Source organism: Antennarius striatus, chromosome 11 (genome assembly GCF_040054535.1).
Source record: "Antennarius striatus isolate MH-2024 chromosome 11, ASM4005453v1, whole genome shotgun sequence".
Lineage (NCBI taxonomy): Eukaryota > Metazoa > Chordata > Actinopteri > Lophiiformes > Antennariidae > Antennarius > Antennarius striatus.
Window position 1 is genome coordinate 19,778,400 of NC_090786.1, and position 16,427 is coordinate 19,794,826.

Below are 16,427 nucleotides of genomic sequence, written 5' to 3' on the forward strand. Positions count from 1 at the left end.
TTTCTTGTTGAATGTAAGTGAATGTTTTCCTAAAATCATATCACAGAAAAATGGAGCATTATTTTTTTTATTTTAAATATTTAAAGCTTGCATCTCAGCGGCGCACGTTGTCTGATGATCGTTCGTCTGAGCGCCAAAGACACAAGGACGCACGCTAATGATAACACTGCATGATGTATGTGTTGTGATATGTCCAGCATTATGTGAGGTCTTATCTGAAGCCACGCCTGACAAGTCTACTCACTCTGCTGTATTCTGAATAAAACTACTATAAATCTCTCAGTTTCTAAATTTCCAGTAGTGCAGCACTGAGAACCCTACACTCATTAATATCTGCTGTATGCGCTGCCTCATAGGATCATATCTCATAGGATTATACAGTATATGGATGCCTCATCGCCTCTCAGGGGAAGAAAAAGCATCAATGAATGTAAATACTGTATGTACCTATGGATGAGAGAAGATCACACAAATCTGTTATTCTGTTCAGAAACACTGGTTAGACAATAAAATGTATTTACTCAGTCGTTTTTAGGTTCTTGGCCTCCACTGATGCATTATCCCCTAATGAAATCACACTAGAGGGTAACAATCTGGATGATTAATAGTTTTCCACATGATAAACAAACATGGCTGACATCATGGATGCACAGCATTCCCACTTTAAACAGATTTACAGCAGTAAAATAAAAATTAAAATCCCTCCTACATAGATTTTAATATGTTTAATAAAAAGCTGATTTAATGAGTTCAGCTGATTACATCCCATGAAGAGGTGATGTATTGAAACGGTCAGTGTTCGTGTGTTCGATGTCTTCGATAACCGTTGCAGATAGAAAGATGAAACAAAAAGCACATTACTCGGGCAGCAAAGGGGATGAAAATGAGATGATGACCTTGACCCCGAGAAAACCAGGTCAAGGTCAAATTTCAACTTTTGTACACTCAGGAACCGGATAAGCTAGAAAGACGAGGGAGAAGGCCAGTGTGAGTAAGACCATAGATCAAACCTAGTGCTTTGATCTATGGCCTGAGATATTTTCTATCTCGGGCCATAGATATAGTTGTATTCAGGGAGGCAAGGGGATAAAAATCAGATCACAACCTTGAAATTTTTAAATTTTCACTTTTATACCTTTTAGGTAAACATTTCTGAAACCTCATGACCAATAGAATGCACCAGTTACATGTTGGATCATGGGTCTTTTATGAAATGACTCTGACTTATGAAAGCAAGTCAGGGTAAAATTTTGAATTCAGGGGTGTTGCAGGATGTTGCAGTCTCTGATTGCCTTGTTTATCTTAGAGTTGGTAGGAAACCACTTCAGGTGGATTGGTGGGTTCCAAATTGTCCGTAGGTGTGAGCGTGTGCTTGAGTGGTTGTTTGTTTTCTGTGTGGTTCTCCAATAATCTGGCCCAGATTCCAGAGCGTAATACCGCTTCATACATACCTGTAGGTCTGATGGGATTGGCTCCAGCAACCCCGCGACCCGCGAGATTGGAAAAACGGGTCGGAAAATGGATGACTGAATGATTTATTTAGGGTTTATTATTCTGACTTACACTCGGTCAATTCAACGGTTATTCAATGTAGCATTAAGTCAAATGCTAAATTCCTGACTGTGTTGGTTCGTTTTTATGTTTTTAAGGGTGGACTGTGATGAAATCAGCAGATTAATCAGCTATCAACTCTGTCTGGTTACAATTGTAACATGACATCAGCCTTTAAAAAGCCCCTCATATATAGGTAAGCCACGCGTGTCGGCAGACAGTTGCTTCATACACCAAGCAGATGGAGTGCAGCGTTGGGATGCTTTGGTCTCCACTAAACTAAATGCTGACACCTTGTTTTGTGCACCAACCAGTCAGCATCATCTTCATCCATCTGTTGGGAGCTAGGCAGGTAGCGTAAACCGTGTTGAGCTTCAAACAGCTGACAGCTGCACGTAGAACTCATGTACCAGCATTTGGACAGTAAAAGGAAAAAGGTAAAGCTGTTAGTCAATAAAAGTCAGTGACTTCAGCTAATAGTCGATCCGCCTCGATCTGCCTGCTTATCACAAACATTCCTCTAAAAAGACAAACAGATGCTTGTGTGATCTGAGGACATAGAACTAATAAGTCCAGCTCTATTTTATATTTAGACATCCATGTTTTAAATCTCTTTCTTTAGATGTCTGAATGCAACACAAAAAATATATTAGTACAGTACTATTTTATATGCAGCAAATACATGTTTCATTTCTTTGAAAGAATTCTGCAAGGGGAAAAAAAGGCTTTTCTAAATTATTACAACCCCTTACTTCCAATAAAAATATGTCTCTTTCTTCCAAAGTGAGGGAATATTTATTACCTGGCAGATAATACGGTTTATTCTTGGAGTCGTGACGGCAGCTCTTAAAAACTGGCACTTCATGTCTGACTTGTTTTCTCTAGTTCGTGGGAGTACGCGCGCTGAGCTTTATTGACACACTACATCACGCTTGATTGTGACACATAAAAGCCGTTCCCTTCACATCAGACATGGTTTGGAAAACTGATGTGCTGCTTTGGTCTCTCCGGCTAAAACTTTTAATCGTTTAGCGATGGCGCTAAGCATCGCAAACCACAAATATCCACTGTGGAGACACATCATGGAGCAGAGATGAAGGCTCTGCTCTCTGCCTCCATCTGTCCCCCTTCGGTCTGTCTCACATGGAGGTTTGCATTCTCATCTGCTCTCGTAATCAAGCTTTGAACAATTTGAAATCACCACAATGAAAAACCTCCGGGCCTGAATGCAGCTAGAGAGGACAATATATTCCAGATGGAGGCGTTTCTAACGTTGCTTTTTTGTTTTCTGCTTCCATCAGTTTTGTCAGACACAAAGGCGTTTCAGTAACAACTAGTACCTGAGGGGTCTTTCCACAATTCGTGGACAAGGTTGGCATTTATCCCAGGCGGGCCTGTGCAGAATATCCAAGGCTTCCTTCAACTTTAAAAAAAAAGGTTCAGGTTTGGTTTTGGCTTCAAACGACAAAAATAAGATAGCAGTGTGTCTTTATCATTAATGGAGCAGTGAAGCTTAGGAAATGACATGGGAACGGCCCGACATGAAAAAGTAAGGCTGCATTAAGCTAAACCTATATAATTATATAGCTTGAAAGTAAATTTCACTGCTTAGTAATTTCCAGACAAAAGTCTTTTGACTGCAGAAAGGAAAAGAAACAGAAAAAAGATCCGAGCAGAGAGGAACACTTTGCTTGGTGGCACACGTCTCCGGTTACGTCGGTAGAGGAGAGGGAGCTACAAAGAACAAGGCAACACTCTGGAAACATTCCTCCGGCTCACACTACCTGTCATCTTACACCCTGACTTTTGTTTTGCGTTTCTGAATCAGAAACTAGATGCACGACCCGTTGACATGATGAAACCCTGTAAGCTGGCGATTTTCACTTTGTCCGGGACGGATGGTGAGAACGGCCTGAAATCAAACACTCACACTTGATATTGAAGGAGGCGTTGGTGGAGTGCAGCACCTCTCCCGTGACCTTCTTCGTCGCCACGCACTCAAAGTTCCCCGCGTCCAGCTGCCGATCCACGGCGGTGAACTTCAGGTTGCTGCCCTCCTGGAAACGCCTTTCATCGTTCTCTAAGATCTGGCCGTCGTGGAGCCAGCTGTAGTCGATGTCGACCGGGTCGCTGACCTCGCAGCGCAGCATGGCGCTGCGGCCGTGCAAGGCATCCTGGGACTTGGGCTCCTTGGTGAAGTAGATGGCAGCGGCCTGGATGGACAGAACTGGAATCAGAGAGAAAGGGAGAGGAAGAGGACGGGAAGTGAATTACAGAGGATTAGAATGGGGCTGCTGTGAATATTTTATTGCTTTTTCCGTTCATTAAGTGTACGCCACGGCGACCACTTAGCCCTGTGCAGGAATGTGATGTTTAGACAATACTGGGCTGCTGTGAATTATTTCATCGTAAAATTATCCGACACAACATGGAGAAGGAACTTTCCACCTTCGGCGAAGCCGCGACGCGCCTCACAGTCATGTGCAATCAGTTCACTAGGGACACGACACTCAGACAAGACACGATTTGTTGCACGCACACTTAAATATTTTATTTCCCCTCATGACGCTGTGTAAGTCTTTGTGTGAGAGGCATTTTTTTCTGCTCTATTTACTCACAACTCAGCAGAGAAAATGACAAGAGTGTGACTTCACCCCAACGGGACGAATAGTGCGATGTCACGATGACACGATACGGCCGCGAGCAAAGAGCTCCCATCACATGGAAAAATAAATCACTGGAACTTCAAAGAGGAGAGGACATGAAAACCCTCCCTTATCTTTTCCCATTTTTACCAGCAGTCATGAAACAATCAGGGCTGAACGATAAAAACTATAAAAACAGAGTGAGAATCAACTCTAGTTTACAAATCTGTTTTGTCACATTTCTTGACTGCTGGATTGAGAATACAAAGTTTTTCCTCATAAACCTTTCCAGTGCAGCAGGAACATCCAACTGCACTCGATGACGGAGTCGTTTGTGAGTCGTCAGGACGTCCTGATACGCTGATTCACTGTGCTGTTGTGTCTTTATTACAATTATTCACCAGGACGGGCCCACAGCTGGATGGATCCACACCTGGGTCAGTGTGTGTGTGAGTGTGTGTGTGTGGGCGCGGCGGTCTGCACAGTCGACCGCAGGACGGACGCCAAGTCAAAAGGGGATCTTTCATTAATTTCAAATCAAGGAGGCTGTTGATCTCATTCCTCCTGCCTCCCCATCCCTTCATCAGACTCACCTCTATCTGGGCTGCAGGTGGCTGGAGCCGACACAGCCCAGCCAATAAAGACGCAGGGAGGCAGGATGGATGATCAAACATGACAGCTAGACAGGCCGACCGAGGACGGGTTAGGCTAGAACAAACAAGGCAGCCTGAAATTCCCCTTCATCCGAAATTATAAAGATGGGAGCAAATCAGAAGCAGACAACCAGAAAGAATAAAAAAAGATCACTAGTGCTGTGTTATAGAAGAACACACTGTGAAGGAAAGAGATATCTGTTAACTTTAAACACCTCCCACACTGACAAACCCTCACTGAATCTGTGTTAAAGACAAACCGCCGGCTGAACGCCTCCTTCTTCCTCCACATGCAGGAGCTTCAGTGATGAAATGTGTAAAACCATCGATGAAGACTACAGCCCCCGTACGATGACACACAAACACAACATTTCTTTCAGTGCATCTCGCTGAAACGTCTCAATAACAACATAAATCACTTCAAGGCACAACCCTAAACATGCAAAGATCAGAGGGGATGATGGGATTTTTATGAAGTCATAATCAATGTTACACAGTTGGGTTCATACACAGTTCTGTAAGGCTTTTTCTCTTTTCTTCAACAAGAGAATTTACAAATGTACTATGGTGTCACCATGACTCATCCTACTATGCCCTTGATGGGCTTGGCTTGATGAAGGGAAACATATTTACCACACCATGCTGAGAGTTTGTAGGATTCTTAATAAATAAATAAATGCAACACATTCCAGATAAGATTACAAATCTGATCACCTATTTACCCTTTAAAGATTATCCTGCTGACAAAAACAAACAAACGTATACACAGTAATGAGGTTTGTGAAGGTCTTTGGACCAAGTTCAGTAATTTAGGTGCACCTAAAAGCCTTTAATTTTCTCAAAAACCAACAGTGCACCTTATAATCCAGTGTGCCTTATATATGAAAACAGTTTTACAATAGGCCATTCATTGATGGTGTGCCTTATAGTCCAATGCGTCTTATAGTGTGTTAAATACTGTAACCCTAAGAAGTTCTTCCAGGCTTTTTGATGGACAGATTTCACTATTTTTGACTTCATAAAACAGAGAATCAATCTGTTCAAGAGAAACATTTTGCCCTCATTCATAAATAATCCCTCCATCCTCTAAAACACGCTCTGGGACGATTGCTTCACTTGATTTATAGCACAAAGGTTAGTTCCAACTTCTCTTCTGCATATGAGAGCGATCTCTCCTAGAGGCCATAAATTTGTTCCATCTGTGTGAATCCGAGATAAAAGACAGCAGATGTGTTGGAAACACCAGCAGTCATCCCCAACATCCACTTCAAACAGTCTCTGAGCTAGCGTTCAGAGACGGGCCTGCTGCATCCGCGCCCAGAGAAGGTACTGCGACTCCTCCGACCACGCTGCGTCTGCGCTGCACAGCGACGCCACGCCATCGGAGGCTTCAAGGCAGACGTGTGTTGAACCCAAGTGTGAGGCTGTGTGTTTACATAGCGAATGCCTTTTGAAAAGAAAAAAAAAGCCCCAGCAGGGACGCCACATACAAAAGAAGTGTTTTCACATACCACAGGATGACAGACATGACAGTGAGAGAGCGAGGGTAGAGCGAGGTGTTGTCTATCACACCTGAGGAAATCTGCCAAGTGTACCGCACTGTTCAAACAAGGAAAGCTCTGTGACCTACATCTCAAACACAAAGCAGATCCGCCGCTCACACACTCATGAAGTACACAAAGACACACAAATACTCATTAGATTGTCCGTCCAACCAAATCGATGCTCTTTGGTTTCCTCACTCTTGGAGGGGGTGTTAACACAGCGGTTACCTTTGGTTTACAGCTGCATTATTGAAAGCTGAAAAAACAAACTTCAAAACTGATTCTAGAGTGACAGTCGAGTTCACTACCACACCTCAGGCGTGCAGGTTTGCTGCATCACTTCTACGATCCTATTGTGTCGCATTTTGAGAGTGTACACTGCCAACTACCGCTCTGGTGCACTCACTGCATCTCCAAAATGTGGTCGCCTTACTGTAGATCTTTCTTCAAAAATGCAAAACAAAATTTTTCTGCTCTTAACAAAGACAGTGTGTAAACAGAGTCAGTTACACAAGGATAAAAAGAATGCTTAGCTTAGCTATGTACAGAGTGACCTTTGAGATAAGCTAATGCTACCCACCTACAAAACCAGTCCCCCTTCAAAGAGAGAGTGCATAAAGGTAGAGTTCTTGATAAAGAAGGAACAAACAGACTGGAGACCACTCTATTGGAATGTTCTCTGATGAATGCAGTAAAGAAGGACGAGATGCTTAACTGGAAAATTATTTTATGATCAGGGAACGTTTGATGGACCTGGAGTTTTAGAATAAGAGCTTGATTTAAGGGTAAAAAATACTCTTAGGAGTATGTCAGAAAATATTAAAATTAATTTTTTAACAACCAACAACCAACCCAAACACGTTAATGGTAAAATGTATTACAGCAGAGAAAAGCTGCTGGAACCAGTTCAGTATGCCTCTTTGATAAACGGTTCATAAACTGGGGAATTAATAAATTTACTTTTGGTTTTAATATTGATTCAAAATCAGCATAATTACAGGAAAGGAATTTGATGTCTCAATAGATCAAATCTCAGGGAAGCATCTCTTCTGTCAGCCTCTTTTCACAGAACAAAAAAAAAGAAAACCACAAACAAAAATAACCGTCCCTCTGACACCAATCAATATGACGCACTTTACGAGAAAAGTTTTCAAGGGATATGCTAATGCACGCGGATGAGCAGCAATCGACATGAAATATTCATAGTTGTTGCTTTGACAGAGTTTGGACGTTCTCTGGGTCGTAATCCAGGTAGGTGGAACGGAGCTGGAGGAAACCAGAAGCAGGCTGGAGACGGAGGGGGAAACCGCTGAGAGGGGAAAACGTCTGCAGACGAGATCCTCCTCTTCAGCTCGCTGCACAGCCGACCCCATTAAGCTCGGCTCGGCTGTCAGGGCTGTCAGGTGCACGTCGCCCGTAAGTCGGCCTGACAGCCAGAACCCACAATAATGGTCTCATCAGCCCAACTGTGTCTGCAGGAGCTGCCAGAGGTGGCCCACTTGAGTTATATTTCAAGACAAACTACTATGGATCATCATCGGCACAGCAGGAGGGCAAGAAGCACATCTAGGGTCAAAGAGCACATGTGTGTCTACATTTAAATGGACATTAACAAAGAATTAATATCCAGATAACCCGAATGATGATGTTCATAGGAGCTACACACAAGCTAAATGTGAGATGCTACATCTGAAAAGACCAACAAATATTTCTAAAAATGTAGACGTCCCATTGGACAACCTGTGGCATCAAAGATGTGGTTATTTTATCTGCGATTATCCTGTGATCAGGACTGTGTGTCTGCAGCAGGTCGTCACACACACCAGTGTTATCTCTGCAACCGCTGACGGGTAGAGAGTGACAAGAGGTGACAGGGACGCGACCCATACATGCTGAAGCTATCAGCAGCTCCCACAAATACTCGGTCTTGGCCACGCCCATCACGGCCCAAATAGCCCGTGTGGTTTTTATGACCTCTCAGCGGATGGCGTCAAAACGAGACAGCTGCTCTGACATGTTTCACACTGACACGACAGCGGCGTGATGGAGCGTGAGACGGGGATTGGAGCTATTAGATGAAAAAATGTCCAGAAATGTCTCATCAAACTGCCGTGACGTTCAATAGACAGAGTCCTCAACTCATCCCATTACATCAATTGGAAGCAAATTTCGTTTCCTTTCCTCCAACTAATCAAACAAAGACCAAACAAAGGCAGCTCCAACATCTGTGAGGCTAAAGTAAGAATTTAGCGTGAGGGCAGACAACAGATCTACGTTTTGCTCAATCTGCACACCGACAAGAGGAAACGGCACAGACAGGAACAGAGGAGATCAATTATTAACACCAGATTCCACATGAGAGCTGCAGGAGGGCTCCGAGTGATTTGGAAGTAGAACGAAACATTTTTAATTGATGACTCAGCTGAGGGTCTACAAAATGAGTGCAGAACGGAAAAACATGTTTTCAATTTTTTTGACGCACAAAGAATGTGCAGACGTGGACATCAGATGCATCAGAAGGGAAAACACAAACATGCATACATACCTGAACCATATCTGTCTATCAATAATGTTTTGATGGAAGGCTCCAAGCTTTGCTGAAGTTATTTGTAGACGTCTGCCTCGGGAGTGAAACCACTTGTTGTGTTCATAGTGTTAGACAAAGCATCTCAAAGAAAAGACTGTTTCCAGAGGTCATGACCCGGTGAACCACCATAAACTAAAGTTTGCAGGAACTTCCAGGAACTGATTCATTTCTTAATCAACATGCAAAGAGAAGCTCTGCTCATGGATGACAGACTAGTTAATGACGCTAACAACACTTGCTAGCATCACAGTTCACATGAAGGCTCCATTAATTGTGACCTTCAAAAAATTGCGCCTGTTCTACATGAGTCGATATGTTCTTTCCCTACGTGGATTAGTTCAGGAGGAAAATAGGGAACAAATGTCTCTAGAGAGAATACACACTGTCGCCATGGCTACGACAAAATGTCCTGGATCTCAAAATATGATCTAAATCCTGATTCTCCTCGAAAATCTTATCAAATCTGAATTCCTAGATCCAACAGTCTGGCAAAACATTCATCTCGCTTTAGCTTTTACTTAAAAGGATGAATCACGACTGATCCATTGAGAGCTTTAGGCGTTAGATGATCCAAAAAGCACAGGTCTGTAGCTCTGTCTTAGTCTGTGTCCTACTGGTGTCGATATTAAATACAGGAACATATTTAACTGAATATTAAGAAGGCACGGATGTAAAGTCTGAAGGAGACCTTTGTTATACTAATAAAGTAACCATAGTAGCAGCCTGATATAACCATATAAGAGTCGTACACACACCTTACAGGACAGCTTGTCATATCTTGATAAAATCTCAGAAGGGATAGCGTTTGACGAGTGTCAGGTTGGCATTTAGGGCGAGGCTCATATCCATCTGTTACAAAGCAACCATCTGCGTTTTTAAAGCCAAATCAAACTGCAGATGAAACCCCAGATAGAGACATAAATGTGAAACTGAGACATGTGCATTATTCCAGCAAAACCATTCCTATAACGTCACGTCAAATCTTTGCTGAACCGAGCCGGACAGTCGAAGACAATTCCGACACTGATGTCAGATGGAGTTCATTTTGCTGAAGTGCATTTTTCATGCTTCAGTGATCTCTTGGTCAGTATTTTTAACAAGGCTGTGTGTCAGCCATAGTTTGTGTCCTCCGATGTGAATCACAGAGGACTCATCAGTGCATGAAGCCGAAACGCCGCCCGAACAAAGAGGTCGGCGTCCCTCATTCATGCCGACGCAGAGACACTGAGCAGGACGGAGTGGGACCAGGTGTGAACATCTCTGTCCAAACGCTGGAGCACTGACGGCCGTGTTCACCACAAACCAACCTCTGCATGGACCCCTGGTAGTCAGGGCTGCACTAACTATCATTTATTACAGGCTGATCACATCACTGGTTGGTTTCATTTATCTACAACAACCCCAAACTGCTAAATATTGAATTTACAGTGATGTAAAAATGGAAAACTGGCGTTTGGTATTCAGGGTCTCCTTTCAGGATTGTATTAACTCAAACGGAACCCAATAAAAAGCAGCTTTCAGGTGCGAACAGATAAACAATAATCAGCCTCCTCTGTTCACGAGGCTCCTCCAGCTGAAATGGATCAAACAATACAAAAGAACGAGTCCCTGCTGTCTCCTTCCATTACATCAAAAACTGACCCCAGGCAGCATTTCGTTCTGTGAGGCACATATCAGCACATCTCTGTTCATTCTTCTGATTCTAATTGAAGCCGTGTTCAAAGCCGAAGCGCCGTGCTGCCTTTTTTTTTTACCGCTAACATGGCCATGAACACCCGTTTCCTTAATTCAATCGCTGCTCTTATTGTAGCAGGTAATTGCACTGCAAAGGGGGGGTCCCGCTCTGCAGGCGTCTCATTATAACAAACCTCACCGAGATGACTATCAGGTTATGCCGCTTTCCTTCCATCCCTCTTCTGACACCCACCAACGCATACTTATTAGGCAGCATTGGCATAGCAACCGCCAAACGACGTCTCCAGGTGAACCATTGTTTAATTCCCTCCTCCCTCAGACAGCAGAAGCTCGTCTAATGGGGATTCTACACTGATTACCATTGAGGCAACTCAAAGCAACCACTTCCGACATCAGAGACATGACACGGGTTGCATCACTTCTGATGAAACAAATTCACTTTCACCAAAAGAATGCTCACATGGCATTGTGACAGACGGATGCCACCTTTCCTCCGCCATTAGGAAACGCTCTTGCCCTGTTGAGACGCCGCTTGCCAGAACACGTCTGTCTCTGGCAGGAAGAAGTGTTCCACATGGTTTCCATGACAGGAAAAATAATAAAAACATTGAGAGGGCGAGGAGGGACGCGGGCAGGTATTAACCATAAATCTCTTAATAAGCACAGGGGAAGTGGTTCTACAACTATTGAGCCGTAATGGGCCAACGCCACCCTTCATTATTAGACACACCAGAGGAACTGGAGCAGACTGGGACTGCTTCAGCTCCTGAGGAACACCAGGATGAATCTCCATTATACCCCTAGAAGGACTCATTGTTACAGCTCATAGTTGTAGCTAGGTAAACACACTGGCTTTATTGATTTCACTGCAGAACATCATGTTCCACCATAATATGCTATTTCACATTATTCTGTGATGTTTAAATGGTATGTCGTGGTGTGTGTGTGTGTGTGTGTGTGTGTGTGTGTGTGTGTGTGTGATGTTAGCTTTATGACCCCATGAAGAGGCCTTTCACACAAGATTTTTTGAGTTGCATCCCTCGTCGCCTCGCGCTCATCTGTCCATCGGCGCCAGTCTTCAGAAAGTCAAGCTGTATCGAAAATAGAGACATCTGAGCACGGCCGGCTCTCGCCAATTTTCAACACCCACTCATAAAAGTTGGGCTGTTGAAACACAGGCGGCCTAATGCATCTCAGGAGTAAGCCATGCTGAGGACTGAACCTGAGCCGGCAGGGAGGGAGGAAAAACAAAGGGAACCAGAGGGAGGACATAAACACAGACCAGAGGTTATGAAGTTTGTCTGGAGCGGCCGAACAGCGATGAAGAACAAACAGCGCCGTGTCCACAGACATCATCCCAGCTATGAAAGAGGTGCATGGGTGTTATTACCCATGGTGCACAGCGATCTGCCGCCAAAGCCGTCCCCTGCAGCTGCACTCTCACCAGACAGAGTGAATATGAGAGCAATTATTAGATTAAGATGGCTTAGTTTTTCTACAGGTAAAGAAGGCTGGGCAGTCCCTGTGTCTTCGCTTCTGGAAAATTGGGCGCTAATCTGTAAATGACACCACTTCAGAAGAAAACTGCTGCAGAGAATAAAGTGTCATGTTGGTATGAATTGGTTTCTTTTAAATATGTCTATATATCCACAACAAAGGTTATACACACCGCCAGCATGAAAGTCTAACACAAACTGTTTATACAAGTAAGTGCTATAACTACCCTGCGAAGGGCAAGAGTTGGAATTAAGAGAGGATTTAGTTTAAAACTAAATATAAAGGAACAGTCAAGTCAAACATCTGGGGTTACACTCTAATATATTTCCAGAATTATGAGCCAAATATGGAAGATTAAGCAACAGTGGAACCAAGGAGCTCAGCAGTTTGCAGCCAGGCTAAATACACACATCTGATAGAAGTTTCAGACTACAGAGTCCGCTTTTTAAGTGGGAGTCAGCGAACTCAAGCTGGCTGAATGGTTTAATCTTCCTCCGCAGGCCTGTAGACGCCAAGATGTGACAGATACCAGATAAAGCAGAGGGGAAGAAAAAGAGAAGAAACGGGGTGCTGTTTCAAGTGTCTTGGCTTCTGAAATATGATCTATGAGAATTTGATGGATTAAATAAAAAAAGAAGGGGGGAAGTAGTTTCCTCTGTTGCACAACCCAAATCCAAACATGCAGACTTGGGGTGGAAACCTTACAGGATGCAGCAATCACAGGCCAACATGTCTCCCAAGTGACAGGAGCTGCTTTTCGCATCAGTGGAAGTAATAAATGATGGTTGCCTCTCCGGCTCTGGCAGCAGATGGGCGCTGAGTGCTTGGCTGCCAGAACGGCTTCTCTCTGCAGGCGGCTCTGGCTCATGCTTCCACCTAAGCTATGTCCAGACATGAGTGCCAACCAGGAATGTGATGGCACTCTACAATCCCTCTGGCAAACAATCTCGTATGTAGGGATGTTAGCTGAGATAAGACGGAAGGAAGAAGATGGGATTTTCAGAATAAAAGAGCAGCAAACAGGAGACGAGGAAGGCTTGCCTGTTTTCAATCGTTCTGATGACAGTCTGTACTGAAGTATTGTTCAGTTAATCATTTATTATTTTTATTACTGATCAACTCACAAGAAAAGAGACAAAAGATTCTATAGGAGACAAGGGTTAGAATTTCATTCGAAATCTATGCAACTGTTAAAACATTCAGGATATTTGAAAAAGAGGTTTGAAATTAGAGTCTCTTGCTCGGGAAGCTTTAATTTATCATCAATGAGACAGACTTTTTAAAAATGGTAGTTTATCTAATGATGGATGGACATGCCTCATCTAAAGAGGTAAGTTCTTGCAATGACACCATCGGTCTCCAGAACGCAATAAGGACTCCATTAAACTCTTTCATTCCATCTTGTCTTCCTCAAGTCACTGACGACCATAACTGTGACTAAAGCCATCATGCATCTTCACCTTCAATCAGACACTGTTTGTTCTTTTTGCTCTTGTGAACTGCCATGTCTTGTGTCTTTTACTGGTGTCTCCCACAAGCAAACGCACGTAGATGATGATGCTGTGCTGAAGAAATCTAACAAGCTTAGAAACCTCTTTTTTCCTGGACGACTATTTCTACAGTCGTCACCACAGTTTAGCTAGCCAAAACCTTTCTGACAGATGTCAGCTGGGTCTGCAGGGACTTTCTCTCCTGCAGTGAGAAAGACTCCTGTGGATGTGGGCAATGAAGGCTTGATAGCATCAACCTTCAAGATACGTCTACTTCTATTTTCACAACTTTCAGATTGAAACACTTGTTTAACGTAATATTTAAAATACACTTTTTATCCTTTCGATAGACATCATGTAACCAGTCTATGTGAAGAACTTCCTGTACATGCAGCTCTCTCCACGCTGCTATGAAGGAGAAAAACAAGGGCCAAGAAAAAAATTGGAGTTGTGTTTGATGGTCAAGGTAAAGCTGAAACAGACAAACATCCCTAAAACATCCCTCCCTAAATCAAACTGAGACAATTCAAACACCAGTGAGGAAGGAAAGCCAGGACAGGACACACACAGAACTAATGGTACAATCACTACAATAAAATAAGAAGAATTCATCAAACCTGACATCAAAAACATCCTGTTCCGGGGGTTACTGCCCGTGAGTATTGCACTACTGTTCCTGATGTCTTTCTTGCCATCTGTGACCCAAATGACTGTAATTAGGTTGTATTAACTTTTAATTAAAGAAAGCACTCAGTAGCATTGTGAAAATCAGCAGGTAGTCCATTTGCAGAGCATGAAGAGCAAGATAAGGAACGCAGGGAGATGGGTGATGTCTGTACGTAACTGCATTTTGGGTAACTTAAGCATTTTCAGGCATCTATTACTGACACACTCCAGTACGAATGTAGATCCAGACAGGGAGACTACAGGTCACAGCTGGGACTCACAGCTGGGACCCACCCAGTTACGTGAGTTTGCCACATGGTTTTGCATATCAAAATTAATTTAGGTCTTGCACTCCTATAAATGATGCTCTCAGCATCTTAAATCATGATTTTCATCATTAAATTCTGAAATCGGGAAAACATATGGACAGATTTTGACGTGCCTGTCTTGTTCCAAGTCCCAGTTGTTCTTTTAAACCAGACCCCTTGTTTTTGAATTGCTGCTCATTACAGAGTTATGAGGGACAGTGGTTGAAATCTTTATCTAGGACATGGCACGCCAACAGCCAGTGTATAAGTTATGTTATGTAATATGATCATGGCAGACATTTATACATTGGCTAAGTAGTACAAGTCAGGTCATTCACCCTCACAGCAGCTTGGAGGCAGATTTCTTTTCCATTGCATGGTTATTTGCCAAAATATGCAACATTTATGAACTTCTTTTCCTGGAATTGTAGCCAGAAAATGCTTCATTTGAAGAGTCAGCTGGAAGTCTAGATGACTGCTATCCCTTCATCCCTAAAGAAACGGGACGTACTCCTCTACACTTGAGTGCATAAAGCAGAGGGGTAAGGCCAGGACTGTTCTGTTTCCGCCGATGTTTTCAAATGTTCCTGTCATTGGTAGAGAATGAGACGATCCCTAGAGGTGGACCTGGGTATTTCACAATAGAGACGCAATGTGACCATGACGACCAGCTACACTGGCGGCACAAACCTCTAATGGAAATCAGAAAGGTACCTGGCACCAAAGCAAGTCAAGTCAAAGTGGAACCACATCAGGTAGTGGAAGTACTATTTTATATAACCCGTAAAAAAACACCTAAACCCTGGATCTGTGAGACCTTTCCACCAGACAGGGCCCTTTATGAAGGACTCAAGAAATTCATATTTCTTAAACTTGACAGAAACACTGTTCAGGAAGGATTAAATGAGCGACGCGCCTCACATGCAATAACTCAATGTGTTTAAGAGCTTATGGCCTAAAATTCAGATTACCACGTTTGAGATGTTTTTAAAACCCTGGGGTAACAACTTGGACTTTTCCAGCAGGAAAACAAGGATTTTCTTGGTCTTGGGAAGCTGCAGCGGTTATTAGATTTCACATCGCCTTTGGCCGACTGCAGGCAGCGTTACAACCAGACTGACTTTTTCCTCCACTGTTTGTGTTCACAGACACTTTTCTGATGCTCACCCCCACAATGTCAACCACACACTCATTCCACACAAACACATTTTTTCCTCACGATATGGTTGTTTATTGTAACTGTGGCTCTACATCCACTCACTGGCCACTTTACTAGGTACACCTTGTCCATATTGAGAAGATAGCATCACTGTTTTATATTTAGATTTATCTGTTGCACCCGTTACCGTTCCAGCATATCTCAAAGGTGCTCTACTGGATTGGAGAAGTGGAGGTCATCTGAGTACGATGAACTTACTGCCAAGTTCAAGGAATCAGTTCTAGATGAGGTGAGCCATGTGACATGCATTAGCTTGCTGGAAGCAGAGCAGGATGGATGCATGCTTTCATGTTGATGCCAAATTCTGACTCTACCATACAAATGAGACTCTTCAGACCAGGAAATGTGTTTGACTGTGTGAACTTCAGCCTCAGTTTCCTGCTCTTAGCAGACTGGAGTAGCCGGTGTTGTGTTGTGTTTTGCTCATAACTGTTCTAACAAGTGGTTAAAAAAGTTGCTGCAGCCTTTCCATCAGCTTGAACCAGTCTGGTCATTCTTCTCTGACCCATCAACAGAGCATCCGTGGGGAGAACACTAACTTTAGAGATAGTGGCACCTAAAAATCCCAGTAG

General features: G+C 43.3%; 1 protein-coding gene across 1 annotated transcript in view; it reads right to left on the reverse strand.

Annotated features, from left to right (window-relative positions):
• ptk7b (protein tyrosine kinase 7b) overlaps positions 1-16,427 on the reverse strand; it is a 70,045-nt gene that overhangs the window by 21,868 nt on the left and 31,750 nt on the right. Inside the window, exon 2 of the mRNA XM_068328098.1 lies at positions 3,482-3,778. Coding sequence (XP_068184199.1) covers positions 3,482-3,778 — 297 coding nt within the window. The remainder of the gene's footprint in view (positions 1-3,481; positions 3,779-16,427) is intronic.